Source organism: Dendropsophus ebraccatus, chromosome 3, assembly GCF_027789765.1.
Source record: "Dendropsophus ebraccatus isolate aDenEbr1 chromosome 3, aDenEbr1.pat, whole genome shotgun sequence".
Classification (NCBI taxonomy): Eukaryota; Metazoa; Chordata; class Amphibia; order Anura; family Hylidae; genus Dendropsophus; species Dendropsophus ebraccatus.
This window is the reverse complement of record NC_091456.1, coordinates 38,636,606-38,663,195: the sequence shown is the minus strand read 5'-3', so window position 1 is coordinate 38,663,195 and position 26,590 is coordinate 38,636,606. Positions and strand designations below refer to the sequence as shown.

At 42.8% G+C, this 26,590-nt stretch overlaps 1 protein-coding gene across 3 annotated transcripts in view; it reads left to right on the top strand.

The window, feature by feature from the left end:
• INPP5J (inositol polyphosphate-5-phosphatase J) overlaps nt 1-26,590 on the top strand; it is a 38,427-nt gene that overhangs the window by 6,590 nt on the left and 5,247 nt on the right. For 2 of the 3 annotated variants that reach the window (XM_069961497.1, XM_069961494.1), the window contains exons 5-13: nt 586-702; nt 4,085-4,260; nt 9,437-9,548; nt 14,656-14,765; nt 14,891-15,074; nt 18,602-18,739; nt 18,818-18,904; nt 20,045-20,149; nt 20,654-21,280. In XM_069961497.1, coding sequence (XP_069817598.1) covers nt 586-702; nt 4,085-4,260; nt 9,437-9,548; nt 14,656-14,765; nt 14,891-15,074; nt 18,602-18,739; nt 18,818-18,904; nt 20,045-20,149; nt 20,654-21,127 — 1,503 coding nt within the window. In that variant the 3' untranslated portion in view covers nt 21,128-21,280. Of the gene's footprint in view, nt 1-585; nt 703-4,084; nt 4,261-9,436; nt 9,549-14,655; nt 14,766-14,890; nt 15,075-18,601; nt 18,740-18,817; nt 18,905-20,044; nt 20,150-20,653; nt 21,281-26,590 lie in introns of those variants that run through there. The other variant, XM_069961496.1, reaches the window with a different exon arrangement.

Here is a 26,590-nt window from a genome sequence, read left to right as displayed (position 1 = left end):
GGCAGGGAAACAACAGTCTCTTCTTAGTAGTGTAGGAGAGAGGAGACACTGTTCTTTTATCTCTTTCTTTTATGTATCTATGTAGATAGATACATACAGTATATACATGTTTTTTTGCAATGACACCACTACCAGACCAAGTCGGAGTGTATATCACAGGAACAGCAAGCGTCCGCTATGGACCAGCGGAATTGATCAACTCAGTAAGGAAAGCACAGATGCAATGAGGGATATGCTCAAAACTGCATGAAAAAAGCTCCAGTAGGGTAGCAGCAATCAACGTTAGAGTAACTGGCCATGTCAAAACAAGATGAGTTTAATGTGGCAACGCGTTTCGGCTTATAAATCAAAACACGCCTTTATTAAGCACTACGATAAAACACCACTCCAATTCTCTATCTATCTATCTATCTATCTATCTATCTATCTATCTATCTATCTATCTATCTATCTATCACAAGACTTTCAAAATAGGTGTTACATGTCAAGGGAAGGTAGGGCTATAATGAATACTCACCATATTGAATAATATGCTTTGCTTTCTATTACAAACTTTGCCTTATGTGTTGTTTTTTTTTTTGTCAGGTTAGTTCTGTCCGAATGCAGGGTTGCCTTTTGTTGGTCTTTGCAAAGTATTTCCACCTGCCCTATTTACGTGATGTACAGACAGACTGCACCAGAACTGGCCTAGGGGGTTACTGGGTCAGTATAAATAGGCATTTAGCCCTCATGTACCTCATGGTGTAAAGCAGTATCGATGTCTGTGATTTGCGCTGTGTACTGCAAGTTATAAGGAGATGTGGATCGATGTAAAAATGGGATTTAGCATGCTGCAATTTTTTATGTGTGTTCACTCCAAAAAAGAGACTGTTATACCACCCAAACAAATGTATAGAATTGTACGCAATACATTGAACTTTTAGACTGCAGAAGTCACTTGTTAAAGTTACTTCATGTATAACAGTAACAAATAACTTTTACAGTCTGAAGGCCCTATTCCACGGAACGATTATCGTCCGTATTCCAGTGGAATACGAGGCAATGATCAGCCAACATCGTTCATGTTGGCTGATCGTTGAAGTCGTTTGTCTTTCAACATGTTGAAAAACAAACGACTTATATAGCAGCGATTTACTGCCGGTGCTCCGTAGAATAGGAGCGGCGGCAACAGACCGCCGCTATATCCTATAGGCTGCCCGGCCGATCAGCAATCACCCGGGCAGCCCCCCGTACCTCCCTGTGGCCCCTCCCGCACTCACCCGCTCAGTGCTGACGAGTGCAATAGCGGCGGCAGCTAGCGGGGAACGAGAAGCAAACGAGCGCTGACACCTCAGATTCGGGCCGTGGAATACGGGATATATATATATATATATATTTATTTCTAGTGATGTTCGTGCAGCCCTTGCATTAAGTGTAAAATAATAAACTTTATACTTTACCACACTCTCTATACTCTATACCTTTCCACACTCCCTTTGTCCTCTGGCTTCTCCTCGCTACCCACAGCAGCCGCTCGCACTTCTAAGCCGGTCTCTGAAGTGACAGGCCATGCAGCCAATCACTGGATGGTGCCAAAGCCAGTGGCGAGCGGTGGCTGCGGGGAGCCGGCAGAAACTTTAAGGACACCGGGACAGCCTGGACAGGTAAGAATAAAGTTTATTATTTTCCTTTCACATCCTTCAGCCATCTGACGGACATCACTACTACACGTAGTGATGTGCAGCCGGCGGACGATTATTTTTAAAGTGAATGGACATCAGGCACATCGCTTTAAGATTTTTACATCAATAGATTGATGCTGGCAGGGATGTCAGTGCCGCTGTCCTTTTTTTGAACCGTACCTGATTCCAGTGCACAGCACCTCTCTGAAGCACTGGAGGCAGGGCCGCCCACCCCCAGTGTGATGAAACCGCCTACCATCTGTGACGCTGCTCCATTGATTATAATGGAGGGCCAATCATCACACTGGGACAGTCGGGCCTGCCTCCAGTGCTTCAGGCCGGGTCAGTGCCCAGGAATAGACTGGCGCTGTGCGCAGGAACTGGGCCACAGTTAAAAAAAAAACTTATGGTTTCTCTTATGGTTCAAAAAAAGGACTAGTCTATTGATGTAAAAATCTTAAAGCGATGTACCTGATGGTACATTTGCTTTAAGCTAGCTGATGATCGTTTTCATTGGCTGGTGATTGCCTGATTTGGCAGATTATCACTCCATGTAATAGGGCCCTTAGGCTAGGGTTACACATCGACAAGTAGCTGCTGTTTGGGATTGATTTCTTGTGACTATTCGCGATCTTGGCCATAGTCACTCTGTAGCCGTAGCCTAATACTTTTCGATGTTTTCTCTTTTTTCGGCTTCAAACCCAAATGCTGCTGTGTGAAGGTTGTCATATCGATGAGATTGCATCAGTGTGTCATCAGTTTTGCATTAGCAGCACAGATCAGTAATACTGGTGGGCTGTCTTGAGTCATGTAAGGCAGCTATTAAACTCACTGCACTTGCAATTACCATCCAGCTGCAGTTGCTATCACTATAAATATCACAGCATGTCCAGAAAAAAAATGGGTTAAAAATACCTTTTATTGATATGCTCTAAAATCAATAAATATTATAAAGCTTAAAACCAACCATTACAGCGGCACAGGATACACTACTGGTGCCAGCAATCAAACCACAGATATGCCAGTATCAGTACACCACTGATATAAAAGCAATGACCACAGACGGATGGGTTATTGCATTTTGCAGGACCTCTATTTCATCTATATTCCTGGTGCTCCTGATATATGGAGACCTGGATAGGAGTTAAAGGGGTTGTCCAGTGAAAATCTTTTTCTTTCAAATCAACTAGTGTCAGAAAGTTATATAGATGTGTAATTTACTTTTATTAAAAAAATCTCAAGTCTTCCCATAGTTATCAGCTACTAAATCTCATGCAGGAAGTGTTTTTTTTAATTTTCAATCTGACACAGTGCTCTCTGCTGCCACCTCTGGCCGAGATAGGAACTGTCCAGAGCAGGAGAGGTTTTCTATAGGGATTCATATAAAACAGAGACAGAGTTCCTGTCTCGGCCAGAGATGGCAGCAGAGAGCACTGTGTCAGACTGAAAATAAAACAACATTTTCTGCAGGACATACAGTAGCTAATAAGTATGGGAAGACTTCAGATTTTTAATAGAAGTAAATTACAGATCTATATAACTTTCTGATATCAGTTGATTTGAAAGAAAAAGATTTTCGCTGGACAACCCCTTTAAGTAATGTTGTTAATACTACAAAAAAGTAAGGCACTTAATACTCGGATAAATACCCTAATATTCTCATAAACTTACTCCTTTCTACCTTTTCCACTCTCCCACACTATTCCATACCCCAGCAAGAGGCCTGTGCATCTGTAAAAAAAAGCTGCAAAAAATTCTTTATGTTGCAAAATTACAACAGTAAATCCCCGACATGTTTCACCCCCAAAAAATAGTAACAGAGGATCATCAGGGAAAAACCAAGTAACGACCACACTATAATAGGTGTCTAGATTGAAAACAAATGGTGCAGTGATGATGACACCATGCTAATGGAGCCTTTTGTATCAGTGTTGTACCCCTTACCTGCCATATCTGTGGTTTGATTGCTGGAACCAGTAGTGTATCCTGTGTTGCCATAAAAGTTCCATGTTTTATAATATTTAGTCATTTTAGAGTATATCACTAGATATATTTTACCTCATTTTTTCTGGACATGACGTAAGAAAAATGGATGCAGTGTAGATGAAATGTTTATGACATAATGATAAAATACGGATTAAATATAAATCCATCTGAAATTTAATCCCTTTCCATAGACTTAACTGGGTGTTTTCCATCCACAAAATCGATGAACATAGGGTATGCTGCATTGTTCAAATACATGAGTATTACACAAGGCCATATGAATAGACCCATAGATTAACATTAGCCTTATATTACATTGAAAAGAATGGGCTTTGTAAAGATCCGTAATATGAAAGTGTGAATGAATCATATTAATGTATTTTTCTGTGTCTGCTATTTGCCCATTATTTGCTGCCTCATTTTCACTGTCCCTTTAGGGTAACAAAGGTGGCGTCAGCATTCGGTTATCCCTGTTCGGACACATGGTGTGCTTTCTGAACTGTCACCTGCCTGCTCACATGGAAAATTCTGACCAGCGTGTGGACAATTTTGAAAGTATTCTGCAACTTCAACAATTCCAGGGTCCGCTGGCGAATGGCGTCCTAGACCATGAGTAAGTTTCTGGTCTAAACTTGGTTTGAATGATTTGGCATGGAACACACACTTTCTCTATGTATTTTCACTATGTATTTTCACATTATTGTGCCACCACAATGGGGTATTCATGTGAGGCAGTCACCTAGGGTGCAGTATTAACAAGAGCAGCTGGAGAATACAGAAGCCATATATCAAGTTAATTATTAGCCAGTTCAATGATGCCCTTCCCTGCCTACTGCTTCTGAGTAACAGATATGCTTCTTTGTGGTTCATTTTAGTCAGCTCTTTGCTACAACTGAAGAAACAACACTATAAAAAAATAAGAACTATAGTTAGTCGTAGAGGTTAAGTGCAGAGCAAGAGACAGAACTGTATATGATATTTAAAGGGAATCTGTTCATGCTGCTCTAACTTGAGGAAGCATGGAATAGAGACAGAGCTATGTCCTACCCAGAAGCTCTGTTGTATATCAGAGGAAGCATAAGGGTATAGTCACATATATGCTGGTATGGTATGATGGTATGCTTTGCTAGGCTGCGGGAGAAGTATTCACTTTTTGGCTCCACTCCAGCTTCTCTCCACTTTGCTAACTTTACTTTACTAAGGGCCCTTATTACACCAACAGATTATCTGACAGATTTTTTTAAGCCAAAGCCAGGAATGGATTTGAAAAGAGGAGAAATCTCAGTCTTTCCTTTATTACCTGTTCTCTGTTTATAGTCTCTGTTCCTGGCTTTGGCTCAAAAAAATCTGTCAGATAATCTGATGGTGTAATAGGGCCCTAACTCTTTACCTGTTTGTGGAAACCTGAGGAAGGAGTCAGAACAATTCGGAAACATGTTGGACTTTTTTTTTTAAATCAACAACAAATAACCTAAATAATCAATCAATCAAAGTAATCAATCAAGAGTCTCCACTGATGCCCCCCAAATTTTTTATTTTTTTTTATTTTTTTTATATTAAAATTTTTGGGGGCATCAGTGGAGACTCTTGATTGATTACTTCATTGGAATTTTTTCACTGATCTACTTGAGTTCAGTGATAACTGTGTTTTGTTGGTCGATTTGCTATTGCCCCAACTAGCCAGAATCCTACTCCACACTGACGAGGGGCAAAAACCCTGAAACGGCTGTCTGTGGATGGAAGCCTTCCTTGGCAAGCCCTTGTCATGATCGCAATACTCACACCTTGAGTTAGACATTGACAAAAAGGGGCCACCCTGGTGTTTCCCTATTTATATTCCAATACTCGCAACCAAGTGGGACTTAAGGGGCTATTTATCAGGGTGGTGTGGTGCTCTCCCTATCATGGAGGCACCCCGTGGCAACAGGCTAGAGATATCTGGCTATCCTGTGTTTTGAGACTCGCAACCGAGGCTCCACGGACTCCTGTTTTGCATGGTGGATGAATAGACAGAGATCTGTCACCAAAGTGATTCCATACTGCATTGTCCATACTGTGAAAGATCTGTTACATGACAGGCTCCAAATGGGAGATGCCCAGTACTTCTTAAACTAAGCACTTTGTAACACTATGGGGGGTACATTTGTGAAGACTGGTGTACATGTACACCAGTCTTAGATAAAGCCTTGCCATCATTCAACCTGCAGGATTGTCTAAGGGTCCATTTACACAGAAAGATTATCTGACAGATTATCTGCCAATGATTTGAACCCAAAGCCAATAATGGATTTTAAAAAGAGGCGGAATCTCAAGCTTTTCTTTATGACCTGATCTCTGTTTATAGTCTCAGGGAAGAAACAAAGTGCTGCACATCACACCCATGGCTGATACTAGTGCCGCTTGGCTAAATAAAAAACACATCAGAATTTTGTGTATGAATTGATCAAGCCATACTGCCCCATGTACCTCGTGCCGGTATCTGATACACATGGGTCCCTACACTAAGTCCACACCGTGCCAGTCAGTGGCCACCAACCCCGCAGGCGTGCACAGCCAGGGAACGGGGGCCATGGGACGGCCCTGCGACCCCCATGCCACAGGACCAGACCCAAAAACACCACACCAGAACCCGGCCAGCACCGCCGGCGGAGAAGGTCGCCCCCAAGCAGCACAAGTCTGGATAAGGTATCTAAATTCTGATGTGTTTTTTATTTAGCCAAGCGGCACTAGTATCAGCCATAGGTGTGAGGTGCAGCACTCTGTTTCTTCCCTGAACCGCATTTTGTTTCTCTCTTTTCTCCGTGTATTGCACTCCTCCTGGTGAGACCCACATGACCGCAATTAGCAGGAGACACCTGAGTGCACATGGTTTTAATCCCTCCTGTTTTTTTCCCATTCTGTTTGCTGCAGCTATGGTGAGCGCAATACCTTATCCAGACTTGTGCTGCTTGGGGGCGACCTTCTCCGCCGGCGGTGCTGGCCGGGTTCTGGTGTGGTGTTTTTGGGTCTGGTCCTGTGGCATGGGGGTCGCAGGGCCGTCCCATGGCCCCCGTTCCCTGGCTGTGCACGCCTGCGGGGTTGGTGGCCACTGACTGGCACGGTGTGGACTTAGTGTAGGGACCCATGTGTATCAGATACCGGCACGAGGTACATGGGGCAGTATGGCTTGATCAATTCATACACAAAATTCTGATGTGTTTTTTATTTAGCCAAGCGGCACTAGTATCAGCCATAGGTGTGAGGTGCAGCACTCTGTTTCTTCCCTGAACCGCATTCTGTTTATAGTCTGTTCCTGGCTTTGGCTTCAAATCTTTGACAGTTAATTTGTCAGATAATCTTTTTGTGTAAATGGACCCTAAGAAGTGTTTCCAGGCGTAAATTTTGATATATGAGGCACGGAAAAGGCCACGTCCCTCCCCGTCTTGCTGTTCCACTGTCACCCACCCATCAGGTGTACTTCATGGACGAGGCCACAATCCATGTTTTTTCTGTGGCCTATGCCAGATTCAAAACAACAAAAATGATGGTGATGCTAGACTCTTTGAAATGATGGAAAGCTACAGTGCTTAATGGACTCCATTGGCAATAATGGGGTCTGTGTAGTTCCCAGCATCTAGAAAAAAAACTGTTCTACTTGGTGTGCTGCAAGGGATGAGGGTAGGTGAGTATGAATTATTTTTTTTATGTGTGATGTGCCCCAGACACATGTAAAAAAAAATTATGCCTGGAAAAATGTTTTAAGAGGAAAGCAGAACTTGATGCCTGAGTAAAAAGGGTAAAATCATAGTGCTTCTCTAGTTTATTGCAATGACATGTCATCTTTGGAGACTTGTAGCTTCAGAATGTAAATCAGAAGGGCTAGAAACAAGCATATGAAAATGAGGTCACGTGGGCACAATAAAAGGCCTTCAGGGTTATACAAATGTATGCAAATACATATTCATAGTCTAATGGGAGTAACTCTGTTTAAAAGGGACCGAAAGTAGGTGTAAGATATTTCTGCACCCCAACTTTTTAGGCAAAAACATAATGTTTTAAGACAACTCAGTTGTCTTAAAGGGGAATTCTGGCAACATTTTCTTCTCTCAAATGAACTGGTGTCAGAAAGTTATTTAGATTTGTAATTTTTGTAATTTACTTTTTATTAAAAAATGTATTAAAATGTATTTGTTATGTAGGAGTTTGTTCATAGGTTTAGCACTATGGTTTTAGGTTGGTCTTTCAGTTTGCTGTACACAATGTTCATAATGTTCTTCTAAAGCCCCTAATACACGGGGCGATCTCCTGGAGCAAGCGAGCACCGACCTGTCAGCAGGGCCGTATTTACCACTAGGCACCCATGGTCCGGTGCCTAGAGCAGCACCTTGCAGGGGGGCAGCACCAGGGAGCAGGGAGACAAAAAAAAACAAATTTTTTTGTTTTTATTTTTTTTGTTTCCCTCCTCCCGTTCAGAATTGCCAGTAAATCTGGTGTCTTTTCCAGGGGGGTTGGGGGTATGGTGGTATTGGTCAGGTCTGGTATTGCCAATAGGTGCGTGAAGAGGGGGGCTTCTTCAGGTTTAGTGCCTAGGGCAGCAGCAGCTGTTCATACAGCCCTGCCTGTCAGGCCAGCACTTGCTTGCTCCTCGTTCCAAGTTCACTACCAGCGCTATTACATACACTGACAGCGAGTGGGTAAGTGCCGTGGGGAGCTGCGGGGGATAGCCCCTCTACACAGAGCGACGGCAGCAGATCGTTGCAATCTAAGGGCCCTATTCCACGGGCCGAGGAGGGCCCGATCAACGATGTAAACGAGCGGCGATCTGCTAGATCGCCGCTCGTTTACTGGGCCTATTCCACGGCCCGATGATCGTTGAGCGAGGGCTGCAAGGACATCGTTACCGATGTCCTTGCAGCCCTTGCAGCATCATAAGTTACCTGGCTGCAGGGCTTGTCCTCCGCTCCGTCTCCTCCCCGGGTCCCCCCGCGCTCTATCTTCTGAATGGCCGGTCAGCTGACAGGCCATATTCAGCCAATCACTGGCCGCGGCGGTCCCGGCCTGTGATTGGCTGAGCGCTCCATCAGCTGACCGGCCATTCAGAAGATAGAGCGCGCGGGACCCGGGGATGAAGACAGCGCAGGTAATGTATGATGCTGCTGCTGTCTCTTCTCAAATCAGCGGTCGCCCGCCGCGCACCGCTATTCAGGCGTAGCCATGCGCGGTGGGGGAACTATGATTTTAGGTCTGGCCCTAAATGAACGATCAGCCGATGACACGATCATCGGCTGATCGTTCTCTCTATTTCACCGAACGATAATCGGCCAAATCGGGCCAAATGGGGCCGATCCGGCCGATTATCTTTACTGTGGAATAGGGCCCTAAGTCTGGGTTCTCACTGCGTTTTTGCAATGCGTTTTTATCATCCATGTTTTGCAAAAAACGGATGCATTTGTGTGCATCCGTTTTGATTAGTTTTTCTATTGACTTCCATTATAGAAAAACGGATCCAGTTTTTTTTACGTACACAAAAACATAGTCAACCTAATTTTTGTGTCCGTTAAAAGAAAAAACATTTGTTTTGATCCCTTTTTTTTATAATGGAAGTCAAAAGCATCTGTTTTTCTTCATCCGTATTTTGCAAAAAAAAACGGACTGCAAAAACGCAGTGTGAACCCAACCTAAGTCGTTCATCTGTCAACATGTCGGCTGATCGTTGCCTTCTATTTGCACAAAGCGATTATCGGCCGTAATAGCGCCTTAAGTTGTAAAAGTTTTAGGCACAATAACCTTACCTTTGCATATCATTTCAGCCTGGTGTTCTGGTTTGGAGACTTAAATTTCCGAATAGATGATCTGGACCTGTATTTTGTGAAGTCAGCTATCCAAGGCAACAAGCTGTCTCTTCTTTGGGAGAAAGATCAGGTGAGAGAAGATTACTCAGTATCAGCAAGAATAATGCTGCGTTTACACAAAACGATTATCTTTCGAATTTTCGCATAAATGATCGTATTTGAGCGATAATCATACCGTGTAAACACAGCAAACAATCAAACGACGAGCGAGAAATTGTTCATTTTGATCTTTCAACATGTTCTTATATCGTTGTTCATCGTTCGCTGAAAATTCGCAGATCGCTTTGTGTAAACAGCCTTTCACCGATTTACCCTATGTAAAAGATGGGCTTAAAGGACAACTCCGGCGGGACCCACCCCCCAAAAAAAAACACAGACACACACAGACACCATACTCACCATCCCTCCGATGACTATCGCCACTCCATTCGCCCGCCGTCCGCCTCATCGTCACCACCGTCCAGCGATGTCTCTGACTTCCGGGTCCTGGGGGTGGAAAAGGCTGCCAGTGCGCTTGCGCACCGGCAGCCTTTTCATTGGCTGGAGCGCATCACATGGCTTCCAGCAACCTCAGCCAATCAGGGCTGAGCAAGCTGGAAGCCATGTGATGCGCTCCAGCCAATGAAAAGGCTGCTGGTGCGCATGTGCACCAGCAGCCTTTTCCGTCCCATTCACTCTCTATGAAGACGCCGAGGAGGAAGAAGACCCGGACTGCCCCCCGGCTCTGACGTCGTCGTCACCAGATGCCGCCCGGGAGAAGAGGACCGTGACGATCGTAATAGGTAATGTATACATTCTTTAACTTCCGGGCGGGGGGTCGGGGGTCCGAAAGTGGGGGAAGGGGGCCAGACCGGGTATTTAACCACATTACAAAGTTATATAACTTTGTAATGTTTGCTAAATAAGCTAAAAAATTTTTTGTCTGAGTTGTCCTTTAAGTGATCTTAAAAAGGATTGCAGTAACGATTTTTCTTCCGAATTTTCAAACGATTTTTCTAGCGATTTTTATTTCCTCTAAACGCTGATCGTTATAAAAAACAAATCGTTGCTTCAAAATAGTTAAACGATCGATTGGGCAAATTATCGCGCCGTGTAAACGTAGCATAAGATGTAACGTGTGAAAAGTTCAGATGATCCAGGAATTTCTGCTGCGCTTATCCCATTAGATCCCATTAAGTCGCCTCATTTATACAGTTACTACAAGCCGTTGATGGGTAAACGCTACAGAGAAAACATGGAGGAGCATTATGTGAACAGAGTTGTATTCTCTAGAAATGACCTCGATAAGTGAGTGAGTTGTATGAAGTCTGGAGTCTTTGTACTTTATAAATCACTTGAATGGAAAACAAAGGCCGAGACTGGAAGACGTGTTGATATTCCTCCTTCGGGACTGTATCTGCTGTCTTATTTTTCACCATAACATGCTTTCATAGCATTTTTGGAAACCGTCCAGTAGTTTTCGTCAGCTAAATGTCCGCCTGTGGCTCCAATGATTAGTTGTTAAGACATTGATGGCATATAGGATATGCTGTCAGTATACAATTCATGGGTATCAACTAACTTGACTGCCCCAGTCACTAGTTTGGGTGAACAAGGCAGCAGTGGAGCAAGGAAAGCACCAACATTGTGGCCTCTGAAAAATATCCAGAAGGGCAAATCACTTAGTACCACTGGCACTCGATTTCAGAGTCAGCAGGGACTCAGGGTTTCGACCTCCAAAGAGAAAACGAATGTCATAAGAACTGTAACTGGCACACCACTCCAGATCTTACAATCTTTATTAGTAGTTTTGCAGATTATATACAGATATATAAAGTCCTGTATGAAAACACTTAAAGGAGAATTCTGGACTGGGGCACATCACGTCCCAGGTCCCCACTCAGACCAGAAGTGGCTGGGACCGGAGCTGTGGGATACCAGCGCCGGAGTCGGGGAGGTGAGAGCATGTTACTTCTTTCATACTCCCCTTCCCCAGCACCTCCCCATAGGGGGAGATTTATCAAACTGGTGTAAAGTAGAATTTTCTCAGTTGCCCCTAGCAACCAATCAGATTCCACCTTTCATTTTTCAAAGAATCTGTGAGGGATAAAAAGTAGAGTCTGATTGGTTGCTAGGGGCAACTAAGACAATTCTACTTTACACCAGTTTGATAAATCTCTCCTATAGTTACTAGCTGACAATGTGCAGGCTATTAAAGAGAATGTGTCCGCTGCCCATACGCCTTGGTATAAGTTGGCGTCTCTTTGGCGCCTTGGGAATTTTATTGTCTCTATACATGCGTCCCTTCCTGTTTCACAAATCTAAAGATGACCATTAACATCACAATGTTATGTATGAGCTTACATTAACAACATGCAGTATATTTATCATGAAAGTTTTTTCCATTGGGCAGCTGTTCAGGTGTCTTTGAATTGTTATATAGTAAAAACTATACATATGCAAAGTAAATGTAAAAGTAATATGTTTTTACAAGCACTATTCTGTACCGATACATTTCTCAGTATATCTTTTTTGGGGGGGTTTTAAACATTTTTATTAGGGTTTTTCACATAACAGTACAGGCATATTAAATCACTCAGAACAATGATGAGTCCTCAGTATATCTTTGTAGTAGTTAGGGGCTTAATTTTCTGTCAGAGATCCAAATCCTCTTGCCATACAGTGGATAACATTCTGGCTGCTTGTAGTTCGAGTTTAGGAACTTAAAGGGGTTTTCTCATCTCAATATAGTTATTCTTGTAGGAAAATATTTTTGCAAATACATTATTTTAGCAAACTTGTCTCCTTCTCCTGATATATATATATATGATATTGCAATGTATATACCAGCACCAGACCACTGCTTTTAGAGCACAGTGGAGGTCGGTAACCTAGACAATTAGACAATGAGCTGTCAACAAGAGGAGGAAAAGAGCAGGAGAAGGAGTCATGTTTTGTAAGTGAATGTATTAGCAAAAATATTTTACTTGACAAGTCCTACAAGTACAACTCTTATTAGTTGAGGTGGGAATACCCCTTTAAACATACATTTATGGCCCATCCCACCTGCATCTATCTTCAGAACTGGCTGGGCATGAATAGAGAGGTAGTGGTGCATGTTTTCTACTATTTATTTTATTGTGAAAACACTTGTTCACATTCTGGATCTAGGTGTGGATCCTAGAGGTTGGACCCCTACCTTTCATACATGTTTTCCACATACCATAAATGTCTAAAATTGGACTAACCAATGTACTACATTTTATATATTGAGTGCATTGTATTAATGTGTACAGTAAGCTCCTAAGCTCTCTACAGTGGTAGCTGAAGGTAATCAGCGCAAAGTTTGTCTATCTGTTTTGATGAAATCTGAGGTTTTTGGTTGATGTTTTAGTTTTTGCATACCAGGCACTAAGGTGCCATGTTTACGGTGGATTCACACGTACCAGAAACGCAGCGGATTCCCAGTGCTGTCAGTTTGAATGGGTTTACATACTCGCAGCAGATTTTTTATTCTGCTGCAAGTATGTTAACGCCTCACCCATTAACCCGTCATGGCCCGGTTATTACATTACCCGTCCACGCTCCGGCCTGCTTCTGTGGCTCCCGGCCCCAAAAGCAGGCCGGAGCACGGACGGGTAAAGTATTCATCTGTCATCTGTGGGTTAAGGAGAATAGCGTTTACATACTCGCAGCAGAATGAAAAATCTGCTGGAAGTAGGTAAACCCATTCAAACTGTGTGCAGAGAATCGCAGCAGAATTTGCTGCAAATTCACAGGGTTAAATCCACTGTGACTCCGGTATGTGTGAACCCACGCTTAGTCATGGCAGCAGGTCTAGCTTTAAAGTTGGGCTAATTGCCTGTTTCGCTGCCTTTCCCGTCTCAATGACTGCCCATGTGACCTGGTCCTAATCTACAGCTTTTATCTTTGCCGTAGACCAGAAGTCACTGGTGCCCCTGTATCTCTATAGGAGGCTCGATCAGTGTCTCATTGGGATACATGTGACTTCTGGTGTACAGCAAAGCACTGTGGATTACAGAGAGTCAGGGACTAATGGTCCTATTCCACTGGACGAGCAACAACGTAAACGAGCGCCGATCTGCTAGATCGGCGCTTGTTTACTGGGCCTATTCCACGGCCCCGATGATCGTGAAACAAGGGCTGCAGCGACATGGTTACCGATGTCCTTGCAGCCCTTGCTTCATACATTACCTGTCCGGGCTGCAGGTCTTCTTCTCCCGGTCCCGCGAGCCGCAGCAGCTTCGGAGCGGGGCTGTCTGAACTAACAGACCGCTCAGCCAATCACTGGCTGTGGCGGTCCCGGACAGTGATTGGTTTAGCGGTCTGTCAGTTCAGACAGCCCCGCTCTGAAGCCGATGCTGCCGCGCGGGACCTGGAGAAGAAGACCTGCGGCCCGGACAGGTAATGTATGGTTCTGCTGGAATCGTCAATTGCCACCACGAACCGCTATTCAACCGTAGCGATGCGCTGGTGGCGAACGACGATTTTAGGCCTGAACCTAAATGAACGATCAGCCGATGGCACGATCATCGGCTGATCGTTCTCTCTATTCCATGGAGTGATAGCCGTCCGAATTGGACAGAATCGTTCGTATGTCGTTGATCGTTAATTTAGATCTAAACCTAAAATTATCGTTATTGTTCGCTAATCGTTCGCTGTAATTCCACGTTCGTTCGCTCAAGTTCCGTGTTTTTTCACTAATCGTTTAGTGTAATAGCACATTGTTCATTGTTTTTCTGGGATCAGAAGGAATAAACGATTATAGTAACGATTATTGTTCTGTGTAATATGGTGAACGATTTCAGGTTAACGATAAACAATCTCGTTTGTGATCGTTTATGGTTGGTCGGTAATCGTTAAAAATCGCTCAGTGTAATAGGACCCTAAGTCACTAGGATGGAAATGGCAGCAGAATGGGAGAATACTGCGTAAACCTGGCACCTTACTGCTGGACATACAAAATAAACAACAAAGTGCTTCTTTAAGGGTTGACATTAACTTTTATACTCTTGTTTTTGACCAATGCTGTGTTGTAGGTTCTTTTGTTCAATGCTATACTTGTTTTCTTCTATTTAAAAAAAAAAAAAAAAAAAGAATCAAAAGGAGGCCTAATAACTTAGCAAAGAAAGACACCTGTAAAACTGGCTAAATTCAGTACTAATCTTTCCTTACAGCTAAACATGGCCAAATGCTGTGAACCTGTATTGTCAGGCTTTATGGAAGGGCCCCTGACCTTCCCTCCCACATATAAGTACGATGTAGGGACCAACACCTATGACACCAGGTAAGCAAGTGTGTATAGGAATATCATTCATTGGCGGCTTTGTGAAAGCTCTATTGTAGCATTATCTGCATTGTTGGCTATAACACTGAACTTATCATTTCAATAATAATTTATGTATTATACAGTTCCAAAAAGAGGAAGCCTGCGTGGACTGACCGAATTCTGTGGAAAATGAAAAATCCAATTTCACAGTCAGACAAAAGCAGCAGCATGTCTGAAGGTCTGTCAGTAACGCTGCTCAGCTATGGATCCCATATGCATTATACAGAGAGCGACCACAAACCTGTATCTGCTATTTTTTCTGTAAAGGTGAGATTGCACGATTATGGTGCACATGGTGCCAAATTTTGGCACTTCAGGCATATATGTGGACCATTGTGTCATCTTCAACCCCACAACCCACTATGAAGAATTCTTGTGAGTAGAGATGAGCGAATTTACAGTAGTGAAGCGCTTCATTAGCTCGGAAGTCTTAACAGCCCACTGCCTTTGATCTCAATGCCGCTCTGTTTCAGATGCCTGAAAAAGCTGGATCCAGTCCTGGGAAACTTCTCCCAGTTTCCCAGGACTGGATCCAGCTTCTCCTGGCACCTGGAGCAGAGCAGCACGTAGTACAAAGGCAGTCGGCTGAAAGACTGCCGAGCTAATGAAGCGCTTAACTTCCATAATACTGTAAATTCGCTCATCTCTGCTTTTGAGCTAGAAGTAGAGGCTTTTCCTGGGGAAAAACTAAAAATCGGGCAAAGCTTAAAAGTAATTTATACACATTTTATGCAAAAGTCAAGTACAATGAATTATTTTTCTTGTTTTCTTTAATCACCATTGCCACTTTATTAAATGGAAAGATAAAGAAACACATTGGGTGGTGTCTGCATTATAGGATGGGTTAATGTTGCGTTTACACGGAAGGATTATCGTGCGAATTCGCACGATAACAATCTAATTCGAACGATAATCGTACGTGTAAATGCTGCGAACGATCAAACGACGAACGAGAAATCGTTTATTTTGATCTTACAACATGTTCCAAAATCGTCGTTCGCAAAAAATTCGCTGATCGTTCCGTGTAAACAGTTGTTCGCCGATTTAACCAATGTGTGAGATAGGCTTAAGCGATCGCAGAACGAATTTCCGTACGACATATCGTACCGTCTAAACGCTGACCGTTACTCCGACATTGTTAATCGTACGATCGGGCCAATTATCGTTTCGTGTAAACGCAGCATAAGAGACCATGATAAAAATTACTGGATAGAAAGATCATTCAGACTGATTGTACTTTAGTTTAACCATTTCAATTCTGGATGTAACACCCTGACAGCAGTTCTACTGAATCACACTTTTAGCCTTATAGATCCATATGGCGGTGTAAATTTGGTTCAGTAGAACTGCATGTAGAGTTCGGGCTGTTCTGGGTATTAGAATTAGTCATACACAGGTACAGTATAAGGCTATGTTCACACAGCGATTTTTTTTTACGGTTGTTACCTGATACACAAAATAACGACCGTTTTTTGAGTACCAAACAACGACCGTGGTTAACATGTTGCAATGGCCACCATTGTAGAAAATGGCTGTTGGAACATTATTTTATTCAAAATCAAAGCAGCCCTCCAGTTGGGTCACTTCTCATAGAATCTCTAGGCCTGTATAGCTGAATTCATCAGTACACGGCTTCTATGGCACATACTATAGTAGTCATTGTGATGAAGTTCTGTGTAACTGCTACTTCCTCTTACATCTATGAGACATAGGGGGAAGTGGTTGTAAACATGTAAGATATAGTATTAGACAATAGCCCTTAATGGAGTAGATGGGCCGAGGCTAGTTGCTTCATTTACCAGCTCCTCCTACCCACTAAACAATGCTTTACAGACAATAAAAATGCGACCTTCTACTTATAATTCTATTATGGTTGAAAACCTAATATATATTTTTTTTCTAGACAACTTATCCAGAAATCATGAAGAGACAATGTTGAAATATGTAATATATGTCTATAGATGAAAACTTTGATATGAACACCGCAACACGTGATCCTTTAAAGCACTTCTATCATAAAAAAATCAAAACCTTTGACACGTCACAGAGACATGACAAAGGTTTTAATTGGTTGCAGTCTTGGTGCTCAGACCCCACTGATTGCAAGAATAAGCCAGGAAAAGCACGTGGCTAAGCTCAGCATTTCACGGCTCGCTCCTCTCCCCATCGTGCTAAGGGAGACAAGCTCCAAAGACTTATTATAGAGTCTGTCACCTGCAGCAAGACAAGGAGAGCGGCAAGCCAGGGAGTGAAGCACTCAGCTAAGCGCTTCACCTTGCAATCATTGGGGTGTCATCAACCAGACTCAAACTAATCAAAACTTTGCAATTTTAATTTTTTTTTTAATGACAGGGACATATTAAAGGGGGTTCTGTCAGCTCATATTCATGATATGAGCTATTGACACTGTCTGATAATAGGAAATGTAGAGTGGGCATACAGATGTCCTACTACTTGCTCCATAGATGCTATTTGAAATAATTTTTATTAGGTATATACGAGTGTCCTGGAGGTGGGGCTGAGATGCTCAAGTGCCTCCATCTCCTGCTTGAGTGATGTTCATTACTCAGCTTTCAGCACTAAGCCCTGTCTACAGGTAATGATGGGTTCTCACTGGGTTTGGGCTCTATGGGATGTTGGCAGATTAGTGTGCTGCTGGGGGCTGCGTTCACACTACGTATATTTTAGTCAGTATTGTTGTCTTTATATTGCAACCAAAACCAGGAGTGGATTAAAAACACAGAAAGGCTCTGTTCACAGAATGTTGAAATTGAGTGGATGGCCGCCATTTAATGGCAAATATTTGCTGTTATTTTAGAACAACGGCTGTTATATTGAAATAATGGCAGTTATTTACAGTTATATGGCGGCCATCCACTCAATTTCACCATTGTGTGAACAGAGCCTTTCTGTGTTTTTAATCCACTCCTGGTTTTGGTTGCAATATGAGGACCACAATACTGACTGAAATATACGTAGTGTGAACCCAGCCATATACTGCGATGGGCCCATTCACTGTAGTGGACCCAATGTACAGTATGTATTCAACTAGTGACTATGTTTGGTTAATTTTCCTTATGTGTACCTTTATTTTTTTACAAAATTATGTCACTAGTAGACTATATACAATCCAGTAGTGAAAAGCCCTCAGCCGGTTCGGCAGTGAATATGCCAACTCGCCTTTTGCCATTATTCCAACGTATAATCACAGTGTAGAGCCTGAATGCAGTGTGAACCCAACCTAAGAGCCATATTACCGACCCCGCAGATCTTCTAGATCGGCACTCGCTTACTGGTCCTACACACGGCTCGATTATTGTGCAGCAGGGGCTGTGTGTATATATATATATATATATATATATATATATATATATATGGTTCGCCCTGTCTGTGCAGCTCTTGCTGTTAAAATAAAAAAAAATAATCAAGTTTCTACTTACCTGCAGCCTTTTGCCTGTGTTCCCCGCTCATTGCTGACACTTCTGGCCCAGTCTCTTCAGTGACAGGCCGATCAGCCAATCACTGGCCAAAACGGGACAAGGTCATGGCTAGGGATTGGCTGAGCGGCCTGTCACTGAAGAGACGGGGGCAGAAGCATCAGTGTTGAGCAGGGAACACAGGCAAAAGACGGCAGCACAACCAGAGAATAGGTAAGTACAATAGTTATACTGGTATAACTAGGTAAGCATGATAGTAATACTGGTATAGTGGTTGTCATCCAGCTTTCTCAGCTTGAAAGAACAACACAGTAAACTTTATTTTAATAACGCTTAGAATTGTTTCCATTGTCTCAGTTTTCTGCCTGCCTTGTTGCCCCACTGGTAGACATTTGGGTGCGTGATGAGTGGATAGTGCCTGCAGATGCCCGTGTCACCTACCGCTGGTCTCCCATTTACATGAAGAGTTCTTGGGACTGGATTGGACTTTATAAGGTGAGGGATGTAGAATAGTTTCAATAGTCTATCTAATAAACTCCAGCACTTTTACATCTTGTCCTGTCTTATTTTCAGGTTGGGTTTCGACATCATAAAGATTATGTATCTTATGTGTGGGTGAAAACAGAGGATGAAGCAGAAGGTTCAAGATACCAGTACCAGGTTGTTAGCTCACACATTTAGTAGTAGTGCAGCAATAAATGTAATCACATGATAGAGTTGGATGCACACTACATTTTTTCATCCGTTTTTTCATCCATTTGTATGCAAAAAACGGAGGCATTTGTGTGCATCTGCTTTAATCCGTTTTCCCCATTGACTTCCATTATAAAAAAAAAAGAAAAAACAGATCAAAATGCATCCGTTTTTTTTAACGTACACAAAAACTTGGTCCACCACATTTTTTGTACGTTTAAAAAAAAACTGATGCCTTTTTGAACTGTTTTTTTTTTTTTTTTACAATTGAAGTCAATGGAAAAAAAAAAAGATTACAAATGGTGCATACAAATGCATCCGTTTTCCATCCGTTTTTTTTGTAAAAATGGATAAAAAAAAGGAAGTGTGAACCCAGTCTTAGCAAATTAGCAAATCGGTTTGAAGTGCCTTCACAGGGCCTGATTAATCGTGCGGCTGGGCTGCACAAGCGATAGCTGGATCATTTATGTAGCCATTGAAATGCATTGTTATCGGCTGCACACCCCCTGGTTAGACAAACTGAAGTGCGACAATGATAATTTATATGGGCACAAAAGATACAATTAGCAGATGAACAAGCATTTGCCCGTTCACTGGCTGATCCCTGGCTCTTTTACATGGGCTAATTAATGCGTATTTGACCAAAAACCGGTAAAAGGACCCCAAGCTGAGGCTTCCTGTTCTGTTGAGATCATTTCCCAACAGTGCCCTCCTTATCATCACAGACAGGAGTGCAGTGATAGGTGACACTAGTATTCAGATAACATAGGGGCACACAATAGCTTTGGCTCACAACTCAGCCTCCCAATGCAAAGAGTAGTGTCTGGAGATATTCATTGTGTCTAAGTCCATGAGGCTTGCTGTAAAGTGTGTCACTAATTGCTGCTGAAAACAGCTCAAGTTGGGTGGAAGACTCCGTAATAACGTACTGCAAATAAAATTAAAAAAAAAAGACAATCAGAAAATAGGAACAGATTAGAAGAAACAACAAGTTTCAGTGTCTGTACCTGTGTCTAGGCCACAGATTCTCTTTAACTGGATGCATTTTCTATTACAGTCTCTGTACCGGCATGGGCTGTCTACTAGTATATCTATATATTTACACAGGTTATGTTCACTGAAGAATCCCTTCCTAAAGGCACTGGTGAATATCTTCTTGGCTACTACAGTAACAATATGAGCACCTTGATCGGGGTTACGGAGCCTTTCCAGGTGAGTACTTGCTTTTTATCTCTAATCGAGATTGGCCATTAATATGGACTAATATTCTTACACTTCAGCTTCCATTTTCTCTTCTCTAAGGGCGACATGTATCATCCGGCGTACGGATGATTTTCGGCGGAAAGTGCCGATTTGCGTATTTTTTTATTCGCAAATGGCTGATTTGCAAATAAAATATTCACATATCGGCACTTTCCGCCGAGTACGGGGAGGGGTGTGGAGGGGGCGTTACGGGGGGCGCGGACTCAGAGTCCGCGCGATTTATCATTTTTTCCGCACAAAGATACGCCGAAAACCTCCTCCACCTTTCAGCTGGCGTAGGTTTTCGGCTGTGCGCACCGACGCGCACGGGATTTATGTAGAGGCAGTCCGCCTCTACATAAATCTCGGTAGCGCCAGAGATGCGGGGACATTTATAAGTCCGGCGTAAAAAATGCCGGACTTAATAAATGTCCCCCTAAGTGTTTTTCTGTTCACCTTTCCTCTTTGCCCCAGATCTCTTTGCCAGGTTCTGAACCGGGTTCGGCCTCTGACAGCTCAGATTCCAGCTCCGAAGATGATAACAGCACTCAAGTTCTCCTCCGGCCCAAATCCCGCAGTCCCAGTCCAGCGAATGCCCGCTCTCCACGAAGCAGAAGCCCAGCACTTTCACGTTTGCACGATCTTATCATTCCCGGTTCCTCTCGTCAGAAGAGTCGAAGTCCATCCCCATGTGGGGCCAAAAGCCCCAGACAAGAGAGGCCTCAAAGGGCACGATCTAGGGATACTACCCGCGAATCCCAAGGTAATAGAGTCCGCAGTCCTCAGGTGTCCCAAACCATTGCTGTACCATCTGTGAGACCAGCAGCTGTGGGCCAAGGCTTTAGTCCAAAAGGAGCGACCCCTGTCTCCCCTAATTCACATAGTAGAGACCCCAGCTTGACAGTCCCTGCTCCTAAACAAAATACAGACTCACAGAAACAAAGTTAGAGTCTAGAGAAAGCAATGTAGAGACGATGCGGTGTTATCTTTTGCACAAGGGTCAAAGTATATTTGGTCATTTGTAAAGCAGAGATATTTTATGACATATGGCATATCGGATGTGTTGCTATGATCTGTGCTGAAATTTGAGATTTAGCAAACTGGTGTAAAGTAGAATTGTCTTAGTTGCCCCTAGCAACCAATCAGATTCCACCTTTCATTTTCCAAAGAATCTGTGAGGAATGAAAAGTGGGATTTGATTGGTTGCTAGGGGCAACTGAGCCAGTTTCACTTTACACCATGTTTGAGAAATCTTCCCCAATATTCATAATGTTCTTTTAAAGCCCCTATTACACAAGGCGATCTCCTGGAGCAAGCGAGCACCGACCTGTTAGGCCAGCGCTTGCTTGCTCCTTGTTCCCTGTTCACTGCCGGCGCTATTACATACACTGACATCGAGCAGGTAAGTGTGGGGGAGGTCGTGGGGAGCTGCGGGGGGATAGCCCCTCTATAACACAGAGCGACTGCAGCAAATCGTTGCTATCTAAGTCTGGGTTCTCACTGTGTTTTTGCAGTCCGTTTTTTGCAAAAAATGGATGCATTTGTGTGCATCCATTTTGATCAGTTTTTCTATTGACTTCCATTATAGAAAAATGGATCCAGTTTTTTTTTTACGTACATAAAACCGTAGTCAACCTAATTTTTGTGTCCATTAAAAAAAAACATCCGTTTTGATCTGTTTTTTTTTTCTTTATAATGGAAGTCAATGGAAAAACGGATGCACAAAAAGCATCTGTTTTCCTTTATCCGTATTTTGCACACAAAAAAAAAACAGACTGCAAATAATTCTTCCCCTAAGTGTTAAAGGTGTATTCCAGGTTATTGTATTGTTTCCATTCGAAAAGTGTAAATGTCATTTCAGAAAACTTTCCACATGTCATTAAGACTGGTTGCCCCACTGATCATTAACAAGAGCGGGTTGAAATTAGCGGCCAAGTGCTGCCCCGATCTTGAGCAGTCACTGAACACGGTGAAATAGAGAGAACGATCAGCCGATGATCGTGCCATCGGCTGATCGTTCATTTAGGGCCAGACCTAAAATCATCGTTCCCCCACCGCGCATCGCTGTGGTGGAATAGCGGTGCACGGCGGGCGACCGACGATTTGAGAAGCACAATACATTACCTGTCAGTTCTTCTCCTCCGCTTTGTCTTCCTCCCCGGGTCCCGCACGTTCTAGCTGCAGAGTGGCCTGTCAGCTGATGTAGCGCTCAGCCAATCACAGGCCGGGACCGCCGCGGCCTGTGATTGGCTGAGTGGCCTGTCAGCTGACAGGTCATTCTGAAGCTAGAGCGCACGGGACCCGGGGAGGAAGACAGAGCAGAGGAGAAGAACTGACAGGTAATGCATTGCTGCAAGGGCTGCAAGGACATCGGTAACGATGTCCCTGCAGCCCTCGCTCAACGATCATCGGGCCGTGGAATAGGCCCAGTAAAGGAGCGGCACTCGTTTACATCGTTGATCGGGCCCTGCTCGGCCCGTGGAATAGGACCCTAAGTGGCAGCAGTAAGGGGCAACACAGCCCTCTGCTGCCTCCAGTAGTTGTTATGAGAACTACAGGGCTTCTCAAGCCCTGGTCCTGGAACAATTAGATACCGCCAGCAGTGCTGCATGCAGTGCTATCCATACTGAGACTCCTCTAATGTCTATTCTAATGCATGTTAGCAGTTGGGGAAGCTGGGTGTTACCAGTGCTGCTGGCACTGCATCCTCTAGCAGAACAATTGTTGATTGACAGGTATCCCTGCTCACTTTGCTACACTGTGCCACGGCTGTGGTGCAAGTAACCAATACAGCTACCCTGACTGCTATCTATTTTAACGCTTATACACATTAGATTAGACATCAGGGGAGGCTGAGTTTTGCTACGTACAACAAAGCAAGCAATATCTAGCTGCGTTGACACCAGGGCATGAGCAGCCCTGCAGTTCCAGACTCAGCCATTGGTGGCAACAGAGGGGCTGTATCTCCCCTTACAGCTGGCACTGTAAAAATGTTAAAAATGTAAAAAGAATTAATTCTTTAAAAATCCTTGATAAATAATAATTGTTTTTCAGCAGTTTACTACATAATCCCTCAACATTCACTGGCCCAAAATGTGATGTTTAGAGCTTACCGCCTAGGGTAATGACCGTAGTTAAAGGGGTACTCCGGCACTGTTCAAAAAAAAAATCAATAAATCATAACGTTTTTACATTTACCATCCCTCCGGAGTCTCTCTCCATTTGGTTTTTCCGCTGTTAGCAGGTCCCTGAAGCTCCAGTTTGTGTCTTCACTTTTTCTTTACTTCCTGGTTTGGTCTTTCCCATAATGCACTTTGTCTCCTGTGATGTCAAACTGACTCTGTAAAACTGTTAGATGGCTTATAGCTGGTTCAGCCAATCAGAGCTGAGCAACTTGTGTCATCTGACAAAGGGAGTCTAGTCTAACAGGGCTTAGACCTGCCTCCCTCTTGATGATGTCATTGTCACAAAATGGCTTCCACAGAACAGCCTGGGGTCAACAGTCATTAGGTAAGAATGAGTTTACTTCACTTCCTGGTGGGGGGTTGAGGGGGGAAAAGATAGGGAATGAGGGCAGATAGGTGATTGAAGCATATTACAAATTTATATAACTTTGTAATGTGTTTCAATTATTGGGAAAAAGATTTTCGCTGGAGTACCCCTTTAGGGTGCCTTCACACCTACCGTATCGCAGTAGAAAATCCGCTGCGGATCCGCAGCAGATTTAACTAAATGAATGAACACAGCATTAAATACGCACTGTCAAATCCGCTGCGGATCCACAGCAGATTTGTAAGTGCGGATTTAGTGCTGTGTTCATTCATTTAGTTAAATCCACTGCGGATCTGCAGCGGATTTTCTACTGCGATACGGTAGGTGTGAAGGCACCCTTAAGCTTCAGGTTTACAGTCTCACATGCTTAGTTGCAGTACTAGGAGTAACGGGAGGGTGAGCTGTTTGTCTGTGAAACAGCAGATGATAGGAATTACTGTAGGAACCAATGTGAGGGGCTTCGCAGTGGGGGAGCACAGTATGAAGTGCACAAGAAACTTGCTCTTTAACAGCCAGTGTAATACTGGTGGAGAAGGAGAGTTAGGCATGATGGCAGCAATGCAAAATTGGAGTTGCAGCTACCCATATGGGCCTTTGCTAAAGCCATGTTTATTCTTGCTACGCTGAAAAAGGAGCACATAGGTAGCAAAAGTATAACAAAAAAGGTTAGTATACATGTTCAGGCTGGGTTCACACTACGTATATTTCAGTCAGTATTGTGGTCCTCATATTGCAACCAAAACCAGGAGTGGGTTGAAAACACAGAAAGGATCTGTTCACACAATGTTGAAATTGAGTGGATGGCTGCCATTTAATGGCAAATATTTGCTGTTATTTTAAAACAACGGCTGTTATATTGAAATAATGGCCGTTATTTACTGTTATATGGTGGCCATCCACTCAATTTCACCATTGTGTGAACAGAGCCTTTCTGTGTTTTTAATCCACTCCTGGTTTTGGTTGCAATATGAGGACCACAATACTGACTAAAATATAGATAGTGTGAACCCAGCCTAAGGAGGTAGAATTAGTGTAATACTGCTACTTTGTATGTAATGACTCTTCGTCCTACTTTCACATTTTTATAGCTAAACTGTGAAATACCCCTGTAATTGCAGTACCCAAAGATTACCACTAGGTGTCACTATAGACAAGTTAAAATCAGGTTTGTAAACACATAGTAATCGTACATAAGTACACCAGTCTTTTACTAATATTAATAAAAAATAAATATATATATATATATATATATATATATATATATATATCTGAGAGTGGACTGATAAAGTGGCCACGTACTTTCAGGTTCACAGAAAAAAACCCTGAAAAATCTAAATACAATTCGACCAAAGTCCAATGTGAGAAGGCAGTTAGTTGGGGATATACATGGAACTGTTATATAAAGGGATATAGAATTCTGTAAATTTTGTTCAAACAGATGTTCTATAAGGTGTTAGTGCAGAAATGAAGATATGTATCTGTGTATTTTATTTCGCATTTCATGTATTAGAAAAGAAATCTTAGTTGAGTGGGAAAACTTCCAATGACCGTACTCCACGGCCCCCTGACCATTTGACTAGATGTGCCATACCCACTCAGCTACCCTTTTGTTGCACTGTTCTATTGTTCTACAAGTGTCCTGATGTCTCATTGTTAAGAGAAGGAAGCAGGCGACCTGGGTTCCAGTATTGTCTGCCTGTATTGTATTGGTATATTTTTTTTTTTTTTTGGGGGGGGGGGGGGGGGGTCGGGGTTGTTTAAGCACTGAATGTTTGAATGCACAAAGTACTTTTCTGTGCTGCACGGTGGTATGCACCTCACATAGTTAGGGATTTTGCTGTGAAGTACATGCACATCAGGTGGACAGCTTTTCCATTCTCACTTATGAGTTGATCTTGTTATGACTGTGTCACATGTTTGTATTGTTTGCAATGTTTTGCCTCCAGTGAATTATGGAATCTTCACAGCCAGAGGCCATTCTCACATTCTGAGTTTTACTTTAAGACTAAAATGTCTTTATAGAATTTAGCAGAAGTAATAATATATTTACATATTAGAAAACGTATATTCAAATATTATATTAAATATGCACTGAGATTTAGAGGTGGTGATCATGAGATAGATAGATATGGGCTATGTTCACACAATGTTCAAAAAACAGAAAAAGGCAACAACTTTTTCTATTTAAAAAGACGCCCGTTATTGCCGCAATTTAATTGCTTTCTATGGAATGACGGACATCCAATGCACACAATGTATTAAATAACGGACGTTGTCTGCGCGGATGTCAAAATAATGATTATGGCAATTATTTTCGGACGTCTTTTGCAAACACTGGACGCTATTTTTTTAGTTGTTCACACATTTTTTTTCACTGTCCTTTCATCATTTTTACTATTAAATTCAATGGAGTTTTCAATTAAAGACACACTCAAAGGCATATTAGTAACCTAAACTAGAATAATGTTCCAAAAGCCGTCATTGCACAATGCGCAAACAGGCCAAACAGCGAAATGATGGACGCCATTTATTTCTTCTCAAAAATAGAGAGGAAAAAAGGTAGTGGGAATATAACCATATACAGCTCTTTTTTCTGTTCAGTACACATCTTATTAACTATCAGTGCCCCAAGCAAATTTCTTAGCCATTAAACACTCACATTAACATTGAGGCCATGTTCACACTTTGTCAAAATAACAGCATGTTAGAATGTATAATCTATGACTATTGTTTAGTAAAAATGGACATCATTTTGACAGTGTGTGAACATAGCCTAAACGTGTTTTGTGGTAATATCAATTGTCTTCAAGATGTATGGAGGGTTGCATGGTGATCAATGAGGAGGCTGCAGTGCTCACA